The sequence below is a fragment of the Lepidothrix coronata genome, unplaced genomic scaffold (genome assembly GCF_001604755.1).
Source record: "Lepidothrix coronata isolate B3197 unplaced genomic scaffold, Lepidothrix_coronata-1.0 Scaffold90, whole genome shotgun sequence".
NCBI classification, from domain to species: Eukaryota; Metazoa; Chordata; class Aves; order Passeriformes; family Pipridae; genus Lepidothrix; species Lepidothrix coronata.
In genome coordinates, this window is record NW_016690270.1 from 3,023,379 (window position 1) to 3,042,648 (window position 19,270).

Genomic DNA, 19,270 nt, shown 5'->3' on the forward strand with positions numbered 1-19,270 from the left:
GGAGCAGGGGCTGTGCAGGGGGTGATGTGGGGCTGCTCCACAAGTCCTGGAATGAGAGGGCAGCTTGAGTCAGTGTCTCTCCAAAATAGTCTGAGGGGAAGGGGTTAAGGCCTGGTCAGGCTTGGTAGCTGTGGTGACTGGGTGAAGAGCCTGAAGAAACCATGGCAAGTCCACAAGGATCTGCTGCTTTGGCTGCAGCAGCTCCAGAGCTTTTTTTGGGAAAGTGGAGGAAAAACCAGCTGGCTGCTGGGGTGGGAGGAATGGCAACACCAGAATAGGTCAAGGAATCCCCTCTAAGCATCTTGACATCTTTTTGGGAAAGATGAGGACTTTGAGTGGCAGGGAATTAAATAGGTCCTGGTTTAGGTCTCTGCTGCCATTTGGCTGCCTTGGAGCAGAAGTGCCAGTTCTGCACTGGCTTCCCCCGGGGCTGGAGCCTTGATATCTCTGCAGGAGTAAATAGAGAAGGCCCTGTGAGCGTGTAAATGCCTGTTCCAGATTCCTGTGACTAAACCTGGTGAACCAAACGGCAGCAGGAGGTTGGTAATTGCTCTGCTCAGTCTTGTGCTGCAAAGGGAGTTTGAGGGTGTGCCCGGGTAAGTCACCTCATGTTTGATTGTCTGTGCTCACACAAGTTTGTGAAGCCCCAAGGATGAACTCAGGGAATGGTTCATTTTACACAGGTGGAAGTTTAGGAGAAAATCTCTTTGGTTCTGACTGGGGTGTTTTGCAGCTTGCCACAGATGTTATTCAAGACAGAAAGCCCTCTGGGTTCCTGTCAGCTGTGCAGCACAGGGCTGGCAATGGGTGCCAGGGAGTCTCCTGATCCCTCCACCCTTCCTGCTAACAGCAAAGGTGGCTGGAGGGAACCCAGGTGCTCAGAGCTTGCTTAGCAAGGCTAAAATAACCTGTGTAAGTGCAAACCTGTAGCCTGGCAGCTGGGATGTGAGGTTGTGCTTGGAGGAATGGCAGAAAACGCCTGGCTCAGGGTTCGGAAAACAGGAGAGGAGCACTCGGGGGGATGGCAATGTGTGTGCCTGCACCTGACTCTGCAGGGCCTGAGGAGAACACGTGTTTTTGTCTGTGCAAATCCCACGTTTTGGCTGCGCTGTGACGTGGATCCCGGTGTTCTGGTGGGTGCTGAGCTGTGCCCCGGGGGCAGGGGTTACCTGGAGCAGGACGGTCGGTGAGGAGCCCGGTGGGGTTTGCGCCTCCGGCTCCTGCCTCGGGGATGCCCTTCCCGCCTCGCCCGCCAGGTTTCTCCTCCTCAGGAACTCCCTCTGGCGCGGGCTGTGGGGTGGGTGCCCCGCTGCCCTCGGGAGGTGCCGGCAGGTGGTCGCGTTGTTCCTCCCGCGCAGGTTCTCCCTGCTCTCCTGCCGCCGCTCGCACTTCTCCTCGTAGCTCTCGCCCGAGCGCCGGCGCCGCGGCCGGGACCCCACCCCGGGCTGGCTGATCATCCTGGGCTGTGACCTCCCCGAGCTCCTCTGTCCGGGTGGAACTGAGGGAAAACACACCGTTTGAGTCAGAACTAATCGTTTCTAAGGTTTAGTGAGGGTGAGGTGTTCGGTTCTGGAGTCCCCAGGCAGAGGTGTAAATGTTGCTGGAGAATGACCTGCAGGGATCCCCGACAGGAGGGTGTAGCCAGGTGAGGGTCGGCCTCTCCTCCCAGGCAACCAGCAGCTGGACAGGAGGGCACAGTCCTAAGCTCTGCCAGGGGTGGTTTGGGTTGGACATTAGGAAGAAATTCTTTTCAGAGAGAGGGATCAGTCACTGGAAGGAGCTGCCCAGGGAGGTGGTGGAGTCACTGTCCCTGGAGGGGTTTAGGAAGAGGCTGGATGTGGCATCGGTGCCATGGGCTGGTAGGCAAGGTGGTGTTAGGTCAGAGGTTGGACTCAGTGATCTCAGAGGGCTTTTCCAACCTTGTTGATCCTGTAAATCCATTGCCCATGAAGTCTAAAACACACCCTGCTGATCTTGCTCTGTTGGGTGGGTCCTGACCCAGGATTAGCCAAGCTCTGGCTTTCTTTTGTTGCATATACAAGTGTAGAGACCAATTATTATTCCTTGGGATTAATCAATTGTTAAGTTGTGCTCAAGGACTGGGGGCACAGGCTCTTAGTTTGCCTCAGGTGTGAATTCTGCCCCATGTCTTGGGAATTTGGGGCCCAAACCAGGCAGCGGCATGGCCAAAGGAGGAGATCCTCCATTCCAGCACTGTTGCACTGTCTACATGTGTGCACAGGGTGCAGGGATGGAACCTCCTCCCTCCTCATGACTTCTCTGCACAGTTGCAAGTCACCACTGTGTTATTCCTTACTGGATTTCGGTGGTATCCAGTGTATTTGAGCTTTTGCCTCTGCATCAGTTAAAGGGAAAGCTGAGTAAGAACTACCCAAACTGCTTTTCATTCCTCCACAGCTGTGTCCCCCTCTCCTGTCCCCTGGCCCCATCAGCTCATCATCCCTATTTACATCCCATGAATGTTGCTCAGAGGGGCTCAGCCAGGGAGCTGCTCTGGCTGTGCCTGGTGTGAGACTTCCTTGTATCCAGTAAATCATGTTAATGTGGGAAGGAGGGGAAAAAAAAAAAGGAGGAATTTTAGTCTCTGAAAATTCAGGTTAAATGTTCTTCAGTGTGAACAAGAAACCACCAGAACTTCATTGGTCTCATTCTGTCTCAGGCAAATAGGAAGTTATTGAGTCTAATGGGAAAAAAAATGGGAACAAGTAAGTCTCATTTACACGTGAAATACTTCCATGCTTTGAGTCTGCATTAAAATCTGCTCTGTAATTCTTTTTATTGGCCTTGTGTTCGCTGTGGAGTGCTCAAAGCTCGTTCCTGGTGCCATCTTTCACTGTAGGGGCATCCTTTGCAAGGAGCACAGTGTTTTTTGGGTGGTCAGGTGCCCACGAGCCCCAGCCAGGGCACTGCTCCGAATGCTGAGCGTTTTTTAACTGATTTTGCTGAGTTTTAGACAAGGTCCCATTAAATGTCCCGCCCAGTCTGCGCTCATCCATCTGCTCCTGTCAGGAATAGCTCAGCCCCTTTCCCACCTGCACTGTCCTAGGGCTGGAATAGCCCCAGTTAACCAAAAATGCACTTTAAAGCAAGGTAAAGCTTAAAGAAACACACAGTCCATTACTCACCCTGAGCTGAGCAAACTGTTGAGGCCTTCTTGACAGGCTAACACTCTGTTTCCTCCTTCTGTTACCCCAAATCACCCTCTCTAATTCAACATGTCCTTTATCTGTGCTTTCCAAGCTGTTACACTTCTTGCTTCAAGGGAAACAAGAAAAAAAAAAAAAAAAACAAACCAACAGTGCTTCTTGCTGGTTCATGTTACAGCTTCCCGGTGCAAGTTTTGTGTAGGCTGAAAGTGGGGTGAAAAAAGAGGAAAGAAGGTGCACGTTGCTGCTTTTAGTCTCTGCTCCCCCCCCAGTCCTTGCCAGCCCCAGTGCTGTGGGTGCTCCAGCACTTACCTGGCCCCAGGGGTCCTGTCCTACCCCTGGACTGCTGTGCAGGAGCAGGGTGTTATCAGGCATGAACACGCTCCCACTGCCATCTTCGTGCCAACCACCTCGTTTTCTGCTCTCACTCTCTTTTTTTTCCTCGCTCTGTAAAACAGGAAACGTTGCAGCTGCAGCCGAGCCCCGGTTCCTGTCTCTGCTCACAGCCCCGTTTGTGGGACACGGGGCCCTTGGGTTATCTTGGGAGCCCAAACTCTCTCCAGCTTCTCTCTAAGCAGACCTAACAATTATCTTTTGGGCCATCTACTGGTCTCCACCATGCAGAGGTCGAGCGCTGGCTCATGGAACTGCTCGTGGCACTCGGTGACTGGGTTTCCCCAAAGCTGCTTTGGGGTAGAGAAATCCAGACTTAGGGAAGCACAGTAATGCTATTATTTTAAGGGCTTTTTGCGGATTGGAAAGGAGGGAGAGGGGGGGAAAAACGTGTTTTGGCAGCTGAGGAGAGCTCAGGAATGGCAGAAATTCATTAAGGTCTTTAGAGAAGCGAAAGCTTTGTTAATGCAAATCGAGAGGAGGTGGGTTTAGCCAGCTGGGTGCTGATAAGGGCTCTGTGCCCTGGTAAGGGTTCTGTGCCCTGATAAGGGCTCTGTGCTTGTGCACGTGGAAAAAGAACACAAGGAAACGTAGAGATCTCGTAGTAATGTAGGATTTATTTTTACAAAGGCCAACCTGGAAGGGATACAAAACGTTTCCTGGTTCTTGTGGCTTTGGGTGGTTTGTGCTGCTTGGCCCAAATCCCTGTTCTAGCTTGTGTCCTGTGGTACTTGGTACCTCTGCCTTGGTGGCTTTCCATGGAGGAACAGTTTCTGGAGGCTGAGCAGGACGCTGGCAGCAGATCCTGCTGCAGGACTTCTCTGAAGTGCCTCTTGGGTGGAAAAAGCCAGTTGCAAGAATTCATCACTAAAAAGGGTGTTTTCCTGCCATGTTACACACTTCTAGAGCGTCCTGTCTTGAGTTGCCGGGGTGTGTCAGCACGGGCTGCCCAGGAGGTGTGGAAGCAGCTGGGTTAACACCCAAACCCCTGCTGCCTGGCCCAAGGGGTCCTGGCACACTGGTTGTCCCGGTGGCTACGTTCTTTTGAGGTTTTCCACGCGGTAGCTGCTCCTGATGGAGGAGTCGAGGAATTCGGGGGCGATGTCCCGGAGGAGGACGGCAGTGCCCACCACCCAGGGGGGGTAGTGCAGCTCCCGCTGGCGCAGGGCTCCAGCCTTGATGATCTCCAGGGCACACTCCTCCTTCGGAGCCGGTTTGTCCCGGAGAACGTGCGAGACCGCTCGCACAGCGCTCTCTGGAAAGGGGGGAGCACAGGGAGGGAAGGAGTGGTGTCAGATGGAGGGGCTGCCACAGGCACCAGCCAGGGTGTCTGGAGAATTCTCAAACTGACAAACTCTGGGGATCAGACCCGCTTAAGGAGGCTTGGAACAGTTACAATAACAATTACAGCTACGCCCTTCCCGTTCCTTTCCACCTCTTGAGTGACCATGGGGTGGAATCCCCACCTCCCCTGCAAGGGTAGCAGAGTTTAAAGTTCCAGGCCACTCTCTTTAAAGAGTTGGGGTCCTGTTTCCACCATTGGACAGACACTGCAGGCAGAGAGTCCAGCAGTGCTGGCAGAGCAGCCTGGAGCCAGAGGGTGGGCCCAGCTTGGCTCTGCCTGGGAATGGACCAAGTCCCGAGGCCCCGGTGGTGCTGAGCTTACCTGTGTTGATGTAGCCCAGGATGCAGAGTGTGATGGAAACGTTGACCTTGTCCATGATGAATTCGTGTCGCAAGGAGCTGAAAAATCCATCCAGGGCGAACTTGGTTGCGGAATAGGAAGCAGCAAACGGGGAGCCGACTTTACCTGGAGCAGAGACACAACGCTGGGGGTCATGTGCTGGGCAGGCACCAGCTCTCCCTTCCTCCTGCCCTTCAAGGAGCTGCAGTATTGTGATTTAGATGATGGAGTAAACTGTCATGAATGCTTCAGGGAAATAAACAAGTGCAGGAATGTTTAAAATGTAACATATGGCACGAAGCACCTTCTGTTGGGGGTGATACTGTTCCTGCATTCAGGAAGAGACACCCACAGATAGCAAATTGTGTTTAATATGTGGCCATGCACGTAAAACAACTGCAGTGCTATGCATGAAAGTGATTAGTGGGTGACTAGAAGGACAAAATATAAGCTATAAATCTCCCAGAGGACTTGAGTTGTGCATCCAGGATCCAGGTCTTGCTGACCCTGACTCCCAGTGAGTGGCTCTCTGCCTTATGGTCCTTGTTCTGTCACAGCAGGGATCCCTTGCAGGCAGAGGAAGGGATGTGGGCAGGGAGAGGCCCCTCGTGTGCTGACCTGCCAGGGATGAGACCACCACGATGCTGCCCTCGCTCTCCCTCAGCATGGGCAGGGCTGACGTGGTCATGGCCACGTAGCTCAGGAAGTTGGTCTCCAGGAGCTTCCGTATGTGCCCAACGTTCCCATCGAAGTAGTTGAAGGTGGAGTGACCGATGTGGTTTAGGATGAGCATATCCAGGCCACCTGCAAGCAGAGCACGTTTGCTGTTAGCAACAGGCTGAACAAAGCAGCTTCCGGGGGGTTGAAATGACCCCCAAAGTGTGGCAGGGGATGTGCTGGGCAGCGAGGAGGGGCAGCTCCACAGCACCTACCCCAGGTGTTCTCAGCCTCCCTCACCACCACCTCGGGGAACGAGGGGTCCTCCATGGAGCCACTGATGTAGCGGGCGGAGGCAGCTCCCAGCTCCAGGCATTGCTCCACCACCTGTGGGGACGGTGGGAATGGTGTTGGCACGGACTCACCTTCACAGAGCAGCCCCATCCCAGGCTGTTGCTGTCTCAGCTGGAAACCCTGCTCCCTTTATGGGACGAGAAATGTTCCTTGGAAAACTGATTCTGTCTGCAGAGTTGAATGACAGCACATCTGAGCCAAATATTTAGTGTTTATAAATAGAGATTTGATTGCTTAATGTTTGCATTTTGATTCTGTTTTATACAGGATACAAAACCAGTTCAGAATTGGAGAAAGGGCAAGGGTTGATCAGACGAGGACTTGAGCAGGCCTTGTCTGTGGTGGTGGAGGTCAGAATTCACAGCTGGAGGCTGCAGAGAAGGAAATGCTGTGCTGCCAGCATTGAAAATGCAATTTTTGTGGTGGGTGTTGTGTGTGTTAGAACAGGCTCGTGCTGGGGATACACTGGGGTGGGTCTGGAAGGTGTCTGGTGTTCCCATGTGGGTATCCTCATCCAGCCCGGCTCCGCTTGCCATTTACTTTCTGCAGCTTGGCCTCAGTCCGTGCCGTGAGCAGGAGGTGTGTCTCCATGCGTGCCAGGTGATAGGCCATCTGCTCCCCGATGCCGCTGCTGGCTCCCGTCACGATCACCCGCTTCCCCCGGAGCATCTCTGGAGAGGAGGGCGCGGAGCTCAGAGCCGGCACAGCCCCTGTTGTCTCTCCACACGTGGGCACTGCGGCTCCTCTCTGGCCCTGCCGCCCCTCACCTTCGGGTGCGGGAGCTGCGGGCACCCCTCTCCAGACCCCCGCTGGAACCCGATCCTTAATCCCGGCTCGGTGGGGAGCACGTGCGAGGCTCGAGCTCTGCACCCAGCCTGGCCTGGGAGCAGGGAGAGCCGGCTAATAAAAGGATTAAAGCGGAAAAGCGCACATTTCCCAAGTCAGTCATTTACAGAGGTCGCACGCTGCGTGTCCCAGCAGAGCCGGTGTAACCCCGGCAGTTCTTCCCCTCAGTTCAGGAGGGACATGGAGGGGCTGGAGCAGGTCCAGAGGAGAGCAACAAGGCTGGGGAAGGGACTGGAGCACAAGTGCTGGGAGGAGAGGCTGAGGGAGCTGGGGCTGTTCAGCCTGGAGAAGAGGAGGCTCAGGGGAGACCTCCTCACTCTCTGCAACTCCCTGACAGGAGGGGGGAGCCAGGGGGGGGTTGGTCTCTTTTCCCAGGCAACTCTCAGCAAGACAAGAGGGCTCGGTCTTAAGCTGTGCCAGGGGACGTTTAGGTTGGATATTAGGAAGAATTTCTTTGCAGAGAGGGTGCTCAGCCATTGGAATGGGCTGCCCAGGGAAGTGGTGGATTCTCCATCCCTGGAGGTTTTTAAGATAAAACTGGATGTGGAACTTAGTGCCATGGTCTAGTAACCACAGCAGTAGTGGATCGAGGGTTGGACTTGATCTCAGAGGTCCCTTCCAACCCAGCTGATTCTATGATTCCTGTGCTCTGACCCCTTGCACGGGGGGCTGCCTGCCCTCCCCTCCCAGCCCTCAGCCCTCCCACACTCTGGGTTCCCTGGCTGTGCTCCAAAAGGCCCTTCAAGTGGCCCATGCCCCTCTGCATGGCACGCTCTGCCACGCTGGCACAGCCTCCCTGCTGTTGTTTTTTCCCCATGACTTACCTTCGTTGAAACTTGGAGGCGCTGAATAAAAATAAAAGGCCAGTGCTGCTCCCAGCAAGGGGATGAAAATCTTCAGGAGCAAACCCATCCCTCTGCAAAAATACAGGCAGGAGTGAGACAAAGCCCACAGCTCTGGCCACTGGAGGTGGAGGTGGCTGCAGATGGGGCTGGGAAGGTTTGAGCTGGTTCTTGTCTTGCGGAAGTTTGCTGGTATCTGTTGGAGCTTTTCATTGCTCTGCCAGTGATTTAGCAAACATTAACCTAATGGAGAGTGTGGCTTTGGACTTCAGACTGTCCCTTTGCACCCTTGGCCTGCCAGGAGTTTCAGGTGTGCTTTTTGAGAGCGTTCAAGGGAAGGCACTGAACAGTTTCTCACTCCGTGGAGTGGTGGGTGTGTTGTTTGGTGGTTGCTTTTGGGGCTGGGACACCTGTGTCCCTCCAGAGCAGAGGGGGGATGGATGGACATCCTTCTCCCTCCACTCTGCTTCTAAAACAGAAGCAACACTTCCCTTCCTCATTGGCTGCCACAAGGATTTATTTATCAGTGGTATCACTGTGGTACAGGTTCACAGAAATATCTGGAGAGAGCAGGGCTGGAAAATTTGCCTTTTCCAACCAGTTATGATGTTTCTGGCTTATCCTCCATGATATCACCATTGGTGCAATAGTGACAGTTTGCTGGCTGGCCCTTACACCTAAAAGATTATGCTCTTAGGGAATGGCTTTAAGCTGAAGAAGGGTAGATTTGGATTGGGTATTAGGAAGAAATCCTTCCCTGTGAGGGTGGGGAGGCCCTGGCACAGGTTGTCCAGAGAAGCTGTGGCTACCCCATCCCTGGAAGTGTCCAAGGCCAGGTGGGACAGGGCTTGGAGCAACCTGGGCTAGTGGAAGGTGTCCCTGCCCATGGCAGGGGGGTGAAACTATTCTCATCTTTAAGGTCCCTTCCAACCCAAACCATTCTGTGATTTTATAATTCTATGAATTTGGCCATTAAACTAACAAATCGGCTGAAATATTCCCAAAAATGAAACAATGAAGGATTATTGCCCCAATTTCAGCCTCCCTGTGAGAGCCAAGCCGGCAGAGAGCCGCGCCAGTTTTTTTAGCAGAGAAAAGCGACAACGCACAAAGCCGTCCTGTTAGTACATTTTATTTAACGATTAGCTTCAATAATTAGGTTTTTCCGCGGCCGGGGTGGGGGGGAAGGGGAGGGCAGGCAGGGCTGCGAGACCTCCCTCGCCCCTCCGGGTGCCGCCAGCGCATCGCGAACCGAGCGGCGGCGATGCCCGCCCGGGCTGCCCGGCACAGGACGGGGGTACCCGGGCCAGCCCTCCCCGGGCACAGGACGGGGGTACCCGGGCCAGCCCTCCCCGGNGGGCCAGCCCTCCCCGGTGCCCCGCGGCTCAGAGGGGCGGGCGGGGGGTGCCGGGGGCGGCGGGCAGGCGGTAGCGGCTCCTCACCAGGTAGTCGAGGAGCTCGGCGGCGCAGTCCCGGAGCAGCAGGGGCAGGCGGGTGGAGCTGTAGCGGTAGTAGAGCTCCCGGCGGCGCAGCGCGGCCCCTTTGAGGATCTCCAGCGCGCACTCGTCCCGCGGCGCCGGCACCTCCCGCAGCACCTCCGCGGCAGCGCGCACGGCGCGGTCTGCGGGGATGGGGGGCACAGAGGGGGACCCGGGGCGATGACGGGAGAGGGGGCACCCGTGGGAGACACGGGGGGGATGAGGGGAGAGTGGGCGAGCACGCAGAGGGGATGAGGGGTGCATAAAGGGGTGAGTGGGGACCCCCAGGGGGCACACGGAGGCTTGGGGGTGGGTGGGGACCCCGAGGGGGACATGGGAGGAAGAGGAGCGAGTGGGTGAGTGTGGAACCCGAGGGGATGACGTGAGAGTGAGGACCCCGAGGGGTTCAGAGACAAAGGGGGACCCGGGGCGATGACGGGAGAGGGGGCACCCGTGGGAGACACGGGGGGGATGAGGGGAGAGTGGGGGAGCACACAGAGGGGATGAGGGGTACAGAGAGGGGTGAGTGGGGCTCGAGGGGCACAGAGATGGGCGAGTGGGGACCCCCAGGGGGCACACGGAGGCTTGGGGGTGGGTGGGGACCCCGAGGGGGACATGGGAGGAGGAGGGGCGAGTGGGTGAGTGTGGAACCCGAGGGGCTCAGAGAGGGGATGAGGGGAGAGTGGGGGAGCACAGAGAGGGGATGAAGGGTACACATGGGGTGGACTTGAGGGGCGCATAGAGGGGTGAGTGGGGACCCCAAGGGACACACAGAGGGGCTAAGGGGAGAGCCAGGGGTCAAGGGGTACACAGAGGAGAACATGCAGGGGCTGAGGGGCATGTTAGGACCTTGAGGGACACACAGGACCGTTGAGGAGGACACAGGAGCAAGTGGGGGAGCACACGGGGCTGAGGGGCAGACAGAGGGATGAGAAAATGCCCAAGGGACACATAGAAGGGCGAGTGGGATACCTGAGGGGCTGAAAGGGGAGCAGGGGGTCAAGGAGTACATGGAGGGGCTGAAGAGGGTACACGGGGATAAGGAGCACGTGGGGGCAGCTGAGGAAGGCGACTTTGTTAATGTGAAACAGAGAGTGGGGCTTACAAAATGTTTCCTAAAATTGGACAGTGTGCATGTCAAAGCATAAATAAATTGATAAGACTCAGATCTGCTGCCCTGCAGAACGTGCTGGGAGTACATGAGCTCTGTGTCTCAGATGAGCCTGACAGCAGAGTTGGGGTATAATGGCAGGGCTGCTCAAAAAGCAAACTGGGGTGAGTGGGTTGTATCAAAACAAATTCCACTCAGAAAATGCAAAACACATGCACCACATTCCCCTCCTTTGCTCCTGTATCAATAGGTGGGATTGATGAGAGGGAGGTGGCTGGTATTTGTATTAATTGGATGTTTGGCTGTGCCAGCCTGTAAGCAGTGGTTGGTTTCACATGACACGGGGAAAATAAATTAGTTTTGAGACTGGTTTTGGTGGCAGAGAGGTGGAATCCCCCAGAGATACCCCAGAGGTGCTGGAGGAGGAGCAGCAGCAGAGGGGAGAGGAGGAGTTGGTGGCAGAGGGGGTTGAGGGGCAGGATGGTGTTGCTCAGCTCCTGACAAGTGCATCTAACAGCACAACTCTTACCAGTGTCAATGAAGCCAAGGATGCAGAGTGTGATGGAAACATTAATGTTCTGAATGCTGAATTCCTGCCTCAGGGAGCTGAAAAATCCATCCAGGGCGAACTTGGTCGCAGAGTAGGGTACAGTAAAGGGAAACCCGACTTTACCTGGACACAGAGTGAAGTTCTGTTACAGCACAGGAAGCTGCTCTGCCTGAACCTCTGTTTTGCCCTTCATCAGAGAGAGTATTTTCCCCAAGGGGAGTTCACTGTTAGTGAACTGTCATCCTGGCACCTGAACAGCAGCATTACAAATATTCCTGTTGGCTTCTAGCTCTTTTAAGGTCTTATGGCCAACACCATGGCTCATGCCTCTGCTGAGGGTATGAGCAACCCAAAGTAACCACAAAACCCTCAGTGGGGAGAGGTGGAGCAAAGTTGAAACTCCTGACCCTGGATCCTGAGCTAAACTGATGACCAGAGCACTGCCCAGCACACCAGCTCTGGGGTTTAGTTGCAGGGCTGTTCAAAAAGCAAATTGAGGTGACTGGATTGAGCAGAAAACAAATTCCACCAAGAAAATCCCAAAACAGTCTGGGGTTGTTTTTGGTGTTTGGTTTTTGTTTGTTTGTTTGTTTGTTTTGTTTTGTTTTTTCGTGAGTGTTAAGCAGTTGTGGCTCTTTTAGATTGCCTGTGTGCTACTTATGAAAGTCAGCCCACGGTGTCTTTTGGGTGAATCCCATGTCACCCACCTCTCTCCCCACTCACCTGCCATGGATGAAACCACGACAATGCTGCCCTCACTCTCCTTCAGCATGGGCAGGGCTGCCGTGGTCATGGCCACGTAGCTGAGGAAGTTGATTTCCAGGAGCTTTCGTACGTGCTCAACGTCCCCATCGAAAAACCCAAAGTACGAGGCACCAACGTGGTTAAGAATGAGCATGTCCAGGCCTCCTGCAAGCAGAGGAAAGGGTGTTAGGGCTGGGGGGGAGGGAGAGGGCTACAACCAGCAAAACAGCCTTTCCTGGGAAGTGTAATCAGAAGAAATCAGGTTTTTGGGTCAGAGCTGTGGCCCGTTATCTCTGGGGTAGGGATATACTGCAGATGGTGGCTGCCAGTAAAAACTCTGTTGTGATATATTGCTTTTTGGTTCAAAACACAAATGCCACGGCACAAGGGAGATCACCCCCAGCTGCGTGTGGGCCCTGGGAGGGAGAAGGGACTGTGCATTTCCACAGCCGTGACCCGTGACCGCGATACCGGCGCTGCCGAGGGGCCGCCGGACACTCCGGCCCCTGGGTGATGAAATCCAGGACCGTGGCACTGCAACAGGATGTCGTGAGGGCACGGGGCTGAAAACGAGAGCGCAGTTCAGTTGGAGGGGCAGTGGTGAAGGCAGGCAGGGGGGCAGAACCAGGGGGAAACTTCTCCCGTCTCGCGCCGCCTCTCCCACTTTATTTTTTTGCAATGAGCCCGGCCAGGATGACATGCCCTGTTCTGCCGTCACTCGTGGAGAGCAATTCGTAGACATACCCAGCGAGGCCTGTGCCTCGCTCACCACGTGCTGGGCGAAGGCCATGTCCTCCATGGTGCCGCTGACGTACCGCGCCGAGGCCGCTCCCAGCTCCAGGCACCGCCGCACCACCTGCCACCGACACAGCCCGTCAGGAGCACAGCCCTCCCCGGGCTGGGACCAAAAGGGGGGGGCTGTGCTCCCTCTGTGATGTGCTCCCACCTTAAAACAGCGGTTTGGGAGCGTGTTTGGAGCCTTCTAAGCTTCAAAGGGAGCCTGGGAAGTTATTCCTGCACCCCAGGCGGTCTGGCTCTTTCTCGGTGTGTGGGGGGAGAGCAGGGGCTTGGCTATCACTGCAGTGGAATGAGGGTGTGTGTGTGTGTGCTGAGGCAGCCTGTGTCCGTGGGGATGTGTGTACATAAGTTCAAATCCTATAACGTGTTCTGCAGGGTGTGTGTGTCTGCAGGAGAGGGGGGTTTCTGTGCGCGCAGGAGCCCCGGGCAGCACAGGGGTGTCTACCTGCGAGTGCCACCGTTTCCCAGCTGGGATCTGTGCTGTGGAAATTACCTGTGGGGGTATTCCTGCGTGGTGGGTGTACCTGTGGTGTGAGACTGGCCTTCACATGTGTGCCCTGCTGTGAACGTGCATGTGGGAGTGCCCGGTTTGCCATTTACTTTCTGGAGCTTGGCCTCTGTCCGTGCCGTGATGAGGATGTGGGATCCCATCCGTGCCAGGTGATAGGCAATCTGCTCCCCAATTCCAGTGCTGGCTCCAGTCACAATCACCCGCTTCCCCTGCAGCATCTCTGGGGACCGAGGCACAGGCATTTAATTTATCCAAATGCTGTTAGAAGAAAAAACAACCCTAAAACTCAAAAAAATCCCGTAACACCCTTCAGAATAAGCACTGAATTGGAAGGTAAATGAGCCTGTGAGTGCAAAGCATCCAGCACCAGTTCATGCCTCCCATCTCATGGAAAAAGCCATGGAGTTGCTGTAGCTCCTCATGGAATGCAGCGACACAGGGACAGCGCTTGACTCTTTCAGCAGCTTTTTCCACGAGTCAGGGCAAAACTTACCAACACCCCAACTACTCTGTAGTAAAAATCACCCACTGAGTGCATTCTCTGAACTTAAACCCCATTATTTAAAAGTCATGTTTATAAACTCTGTTGTTACACGCTGGAAAACGGAGCGTTCAGAGCCCTCTCCCCCTCAGCCCCCTGCCTCACCTGCTCCCCCCGGGAAGTATTTCTGCATATTCCCCGCTCGGTTGGATTTCAAATCTTCATTAAAACAACTTTCTGCTACCAGCCACCACACAAAGGCTCGGGCTTGGCTTGGTCCAAGCTCTGAATGGTTTCCACGCAAAGCATTCAAATGTGGCTTTTCATATTTTTGCTTTAAAGGCAGAGTCACTTTGGATACTCACCCGGTTTGAAATTCTCCCTCGCAGAATAAAACCAGAAGGCCAAAACCAATCCCAGCAAGGGAATGAGAATCTTTTGCAACCGACCCATGCCACTGTGGAGTGAGGAGATACAGCATGAGAGAGAAGGAAGGAACCAAAAAAAAAAAAAAAAAGAAAAAGCTCTCTGCAGAGCTGCTCCAGAGGGAAGCAGCGATGAGAATCCTTAAAAACCTGTCAGCGGAGGAGCTGCGACTTCCAAAGCCCTGGAAAATCACGGGTGGCTGGATGAGAGGAGCCAAGGCTTTGATTTGCTCCCCGCTGCTCGGCCTGGCCAGCGGGGCTGTTTGGGTTCTGCCCGGCTCTTTTCATATTTCCTGTCCTACGTTAAAATGCAGAATTTTGCACAACACCCTGGAAGAGGTGTGTCTTTGCTGAGCAGCATCAAGTTTCACTTGGAGAACATCAGAGGGAGCCCAATGCAGGTGGTTAAACATCCTCCTTTATTCCTACAGGCACTGTGCATGGATGTGACCCGGGTCTGGCCCTGGGAGAGCGACTGGGGGGCTGCTGTGCCCTGGGGGGACACACAGAGAATGTCCCTGTGCTCCCCAGGGTGTCACTGCTCTGTGCCCAAAGCTGGGCAGCGGGGGCCCAGCAGCACATCACGCTCCAAAACAGCTCCAGAAATGCTTTGCTGGGGCAGGGTTTAGGTTTCCATCTCGTTTTCTGTTCCCTCTGGGAGCAGATGAGGGAGCAGGGGCTGAGCAGAACCCATCACCAGGGTGCAGCCCGTCTGGCTCCAAGGGGTTCTGTGGGCACAGAGAGGTTTGCACTGAAACACTGAGTGTGTTTTCTGCACAGAAATAAGGGGCATCTCTGCTGTGGTTCCTGCTTTGAGTTTTGTACAAGCTCTGTTCTGACTTTAGATGGATATAACCTTGAGAAAAACCCACTAAGCACCCTCTTAACTCCCTGAGCCTCAGCAGCAGCAAATTCAACGCCATGGATCTTGTGCAATAGGGATAAACCATGTTCCAGCTTTGTTGTGCTGCTGGGATCTTCACTGCAGAGTCCCAGCACCCGCTGTGGGATGAGGACACGCTGTGGGAGCTCCCTGTGCTCCTGGAATTGCCCTGCTGGAGCCTCAGCCTTCTCTGCCAGGGGAAGGATGTGTTTGCTGGGGCAAGAGCCTCACTTGATTTCTTGGTGGAAATCACTTAAAGGTTGGACTTGATGGTAGAGGTCTCTTCCAACCTAAATAATTCCGTGATATCTGTGATCTACAGGACAAGGGCTGCTCCATGGGCTGATTTCCTGGGAACAAGTCCGTGGTTTTCCCTTTCAGACCAATCTAATGTAAGCAGCCAGAAGGAATTATTAAATGAATTTTTACCCCTCAATTGCATCTTCAAATAAAGATGCTTTAATTCAGTGGTGTACCTGGTAGGTCAGTGGAGCTCTCTGGCCTTACTACTGCTTTACAGGTTACTTTTTTTCTTTTCTGCCTTTCTACTTCTGTCTCAACTTTCCCTGTGATAAGAAGCACTCAGCCCACACTTGGTCAGATAACACCAGTGAACTCACTGCCTCTTCCTGTCTCCCCTTGCTTTGAACTTGAGTCACAGTGATGGGGCAACCATTTCATGCCTTGGCTTGGGGAAAAAAAAAACACCCAACACTGAAGTAATTAACCATATCTCAGCTGATCTTGTCTGTGCTGCCGGCAGGGAGAGGGGCTCTTTTTAGATAGTTTAGTTTATTACCAGCATTAGGATACTGCAGTAAAGCAATAACCAGCAACCTTTGTGCACCATGTGCAAGCGTGACAGGAAGGTATCGTGCTCTTTGCTCTGCAGCAGCACGAGGAGATGTGGGGATGGAGGCAGGGGGGGATTCTGGAGCCGACACTGCGCTCGCCTCGCTGGTGGTAACGAGAATTCGTGAGGTCGGGTTGGGTTTTTACCAAGTAGCCGATAATAAAGGCTTGAAATACTGAATATTTTGGCCGAAACTTATGCAAATTTTCTTTTATAAGCAGTTCACATGCAGTTAAGTGCGTGGAAGTGAAGCCGGGGTGGTCCCCAGGAGGGTCGGGGGCTGTGGCAGGAGCTGCCGGATCCGGCCGCGCTTCGCTGCCCACGTGGGTTTGCTCTTGGCCACCCGTCCCTTCCAGGGTGCTGCTGCTGCTCCTCACTCCCACTCGCAGCTTTTTCTGGCCTTGTTTTCCCGTGTGCAACTTAAGAACTTGTTTTTGACTTTTTCCTGGGGGCGGGGAGTGAGGGAAGGCAGAGGAGGGCAGGGAAAGGCGATGACGGACAAAGGTTTTCTCGTCTCAGCTGGTCCAGACCTCGGAGAGGGGAGCCCAGGGCTGTGCCTGGCCCTGACCCGGTGAGAGGGAGCTCTGTGGTTTCTGAAACAGCTTCACCCGGATTATCCTGGATGTATTCCCCTGCTGCAAGTCCCTTCTGTGTCCCTGTCTGTTCGGAGCTGCGTTTTCCAAGGGGTGATGCTCAGCACGGTGCTGCCCTCTCTGCACAGGGGAGGTTCTTCCTTTAGTGCTGCCGGGAGCTCCTCGGAGGAAACGAAGTCTGTGAAAGGAAACTTGTTCTGACAACAGACTGGGAGAGGGGAGCTTGGGGAGTCCCTGGAGGGAGCACGTTCCAGAGCAAGGCTGAGGCTCAGGCGGGTTTGTGCAGGCAGCTCAAAGACTCAAACACACTCGGCAGGAATTTGGATGCTATTTCTTTTTTTTCTCCTCTTTTGAGTGATATTTGGCTTTTTTCAACCGATGGTCAAGTCTTGGTTAAATACAGAAGGTTTTCCTTTTTATTTTTTTTTTCTTTCTCCTCTTACTTTCCTTTATCTCACGGATATTTAGACTTTACTTTTCATACCCAGCTCTCCCAGCATCCTTTACCGTGAACACAGCTCTAAATATGTTCTTTCCAGACAGGGCTATCATGTTATAAAGTTATTCTTGCAACTAGACTGCATGTCAGCATGATGCTGTTGGGCCATGGCAGATGCCTGTGGGTTTTGGCACAGCTTCATGTCACATTATTGTGGCTCCTGGGCACATCCTGCAAACCCCATCACTGTCACAGCTGCATCACTCCAGAAAAATGCACTCTCAGATCCCAAGGGAGACTGGAGTTGATTGTAGGATGGGTTTGCTTTGGTTTGACATCATATTTCTACACACTGCTGGTTTAGAGACAATACTGTGATGTTTAAGTCATTTATAAGTGCTAAATTAATGTTTTTTCCCTGTGTGACCAAATCAGGAATTGCTGCCTTGCTCTTTGATTGTTGGAGCTGTGGCTGCCTTAAATCTTGGCCGCTGTCCATGTTCCCAGTGCCCTTGGTGTTGGGTGCCTGAGGTTGATATGCTTATCTGCACCCCTAAATTTAGCCTGGCAGCTCCTGAAATATCCAGCATCCAAACTACAAATAGGGAATGAGGACTCTCTGAAGACATTCAGCTCATGCCTTTGAAGTGGTTGATGTGTGAGTGAGGGCTGCTGGGCCTGGGTGGCCTTCAGCTCCATGTGATGAAGGTCTGGACGAGAGCTCCAAGCTGAAATAGGATCTTTGAAGAGATGCTGCAGGATGGGTACAGGCAAACACTCCCCAGTGTGTTTGCCAGCTGCAATTTTCCTTTGAACTTCACGTACCAGGAAAATGTCACGTTTACAGGTTGTTATAGATTAGATACAAACAAGTCTCGAAGAGAACAACAGAAATCGGCCTCGTGCAAACTCAGCAATGCAACTCAGCCCTTGGGCAATGTGTGGCTGTCCTCAGGAGTTTATCCCTCAGGACCTGAGTTTAGCTTAGCCTTAAATGCTCTGTCTGCTGCTACCCAGTAGCTTGCCTGAGGTGTCCTCACAAGTACTGTCTGTGTGTCTTATTCCATCTGGTTGCTGTCTGGTATATCCCAGGACTTGAAATTAAAATTTCTCTTTGCAATTCATGGCAATGGTTGTTTTCTCCATGGCAGGTGTGTGTGTGGATGCTGTTTGCTGTATTTGTGGTACTTGTGTTGGCCAGGCTTTGCTGCAGTTTACCTGGAATGGGAATACAGGCTTGGTGGGGCTGGGAAAATAGGCTGGGCTGGAGGGTTGTGCTGTGGTTTAAGGGTGAGGAAGTTGGCTGAAGCCTTTTAGTCTGCTGCATCTGGCAAGTCATCGTTAAAGTGATGTTAGAGGGGTTACAAAGCTTCTGTGCACACAGAAATTTATTGTGTGGTTTAAATAACCCTTTTTATGGCCATTGTGGTAAAGTCAGCTATTAATGATTGTCTAATTCAGTGCTCTGCAGAGAGCCAGCCCTGTCCAGTGTCAGTGCATTCCCCTGGGGAAGTGGTAACACGCAGGGCTGACCTCCCAGGCTGGCCTTTCAGGGTGATGTGTGTCCAGAAAGGACCTCTGAGCTTGCAGGACGTCAGGAGGTTGTCGTGGCAGGCCACGATGTTCCCGAGGTGGGTCCGAGCTGCCGGCGCAGGCGGTGCTTTATCTGTCTAATCCCATTAACTGCCTTAGAAGGAGCTATTTTGACTGGTTCACAAATCTCTTTGCTTTAAGCCCCTGAACCCCGTGACTGGATCACTGTGGACAGGAGGTGTGGGCAGCAGGGCATGGCACAGTGTGACGAGGTGTGAAGACAAACCCAGGTCCAAACCCAGCTCACCTGGAGCTCCCCCCCCATCACCTCTGGGCTCACAGGCTGGGCTGCTTGAGACCAACTCCATCTCCTCATTTCTAAAACTCCCCTTCCCCACAGGGCAGGATGAGACACCTGTGACTTGTAGAGTAGCACTAATCCTGGGAAGTGATGTGGGATTAACAGTTTCCTTGGACAGAGACGTGATTGTCATCTTGGTTTAATCCGTTTAAGTGTTCAGCTCTGGCTGATCAGAGCTGGGAACACTTTCATGCCTGATACAGCCACAGACATCCAGGTCCCTGCTCTGTCCATGCATCAGGCGTGCCACAGGGAATTCCAGGACAGCCTTCCCTATCCCTGAAGCTGGGTTGCAAATATAAAGCTGGAATTGGCAGGTAGGGGAGGATGATGGACCCTCCTCAGCTGATGGCTCTCTTCAGGCCTCAATTCTCACATTTTCCCATAAAACTTCCGTTGCTGTCAATGAGAGGTTGGATTGTTTGACCTTGCCAGAATCCAAAGGCTTGGCTATGAACTAAATAAAGCACTTCTCAAAGGCCATTTTACTCAAAACTTTATTTTTAACTGAGGAAAAGGTACTTTAAACTTGACTGAAAGCTTGTGCAGAGTTTTTGTGCAGAGACC

General features: G+C 53.5%; 3 protein-coding genes across 3 annotated transcripts in view; all 3 read right to left on the reverse strand.

Moving 5' to 3' along the window:
- Positions 1-3,617, reverse strand: part of TRAF3IP3 (TRAF3 interacting protein 3) — a 15,377-nt gene extending 11,760 nt beyond the window's left edge. The window contains exons 1-4 of the mRNA XM_017821280.1: positions 3,480-3,617; positions 3,147-3,276; positions 1,170-1,498; positions 6-46 (exon numbers count right to left, since the gene is read on the reverse strand). Coding sequence (XP_017676769.1) covers positions 6-46; positions 1,170-1,457 — 329 coding nt within the window. The 5' untranslated portion in view covers positions 1,458-1,498; positions 3,147-3,276; positions 3,480-3,617. The remainder of the gene's footprint in view (positions 1-5; positions 47-1,169; positions 1,499-3,146; positions 3,277-3,479) is intronic.
- A 540-nt stretch (positions 3,618-4,157) lies between these two features.
- Positions 4,158-8,168, reverse strand: LOC108500488 (corticosteroid 11-beta-dehydrogenase isozyme 1-like). The gene is made up of 6 exons (XM_017821453.1): positions 7,926-8,168; positions 6,796-6,926; positions 6,177-6,288; positions 5,863-6,048; positions 5,227-5,370; positions 4,158-4,815 (listed from the first exon to the last, which is right to left on the reverse strand). The coding sequence occupies exons 1-6, from the start codon at positions 8,011-8,013 to the stop codon at positions 4,595-4,597; spliced, it is 882 nt and encodes a 293-aa protein (XP_017676942.1). The 5' UTR covers positions 8,014-8,168; the 3' UTR covers positions 4,158-4,594.
- A 1,160-nt stretch (positions 8,169-9,328) lies between these two features.
- LOC108500392 (corticosteroid 11-beta-dehydrogenase isozyme 1-like) lies at positions 9,329-14,323 on the reverse strand. The gene is made up of 7 exons (XM_017821281.1): positions 14,192-14,323; positions 13,982-14,073; positions 13,225-13,355; positions 12,571-12,682; positions 11,806-11,991; positions 11,062-11,205; positions 9,329-9,564 (listed from the first exon to the last, which is right to left on the reverse strand). Exons 2-7 carry the CDS (start codon positions 14,067-14,069, stop codon positions 9,329-9,331), a joined length of 897 nt encoding a protein of 298 aa, XP_017676770.1. The 5' UTR covers positions 14,070-14,073; positions 14,192-14,323.
- Between the last annotated feature and the right edge of the window lie 4,947 nt (positions 14,324-19,270).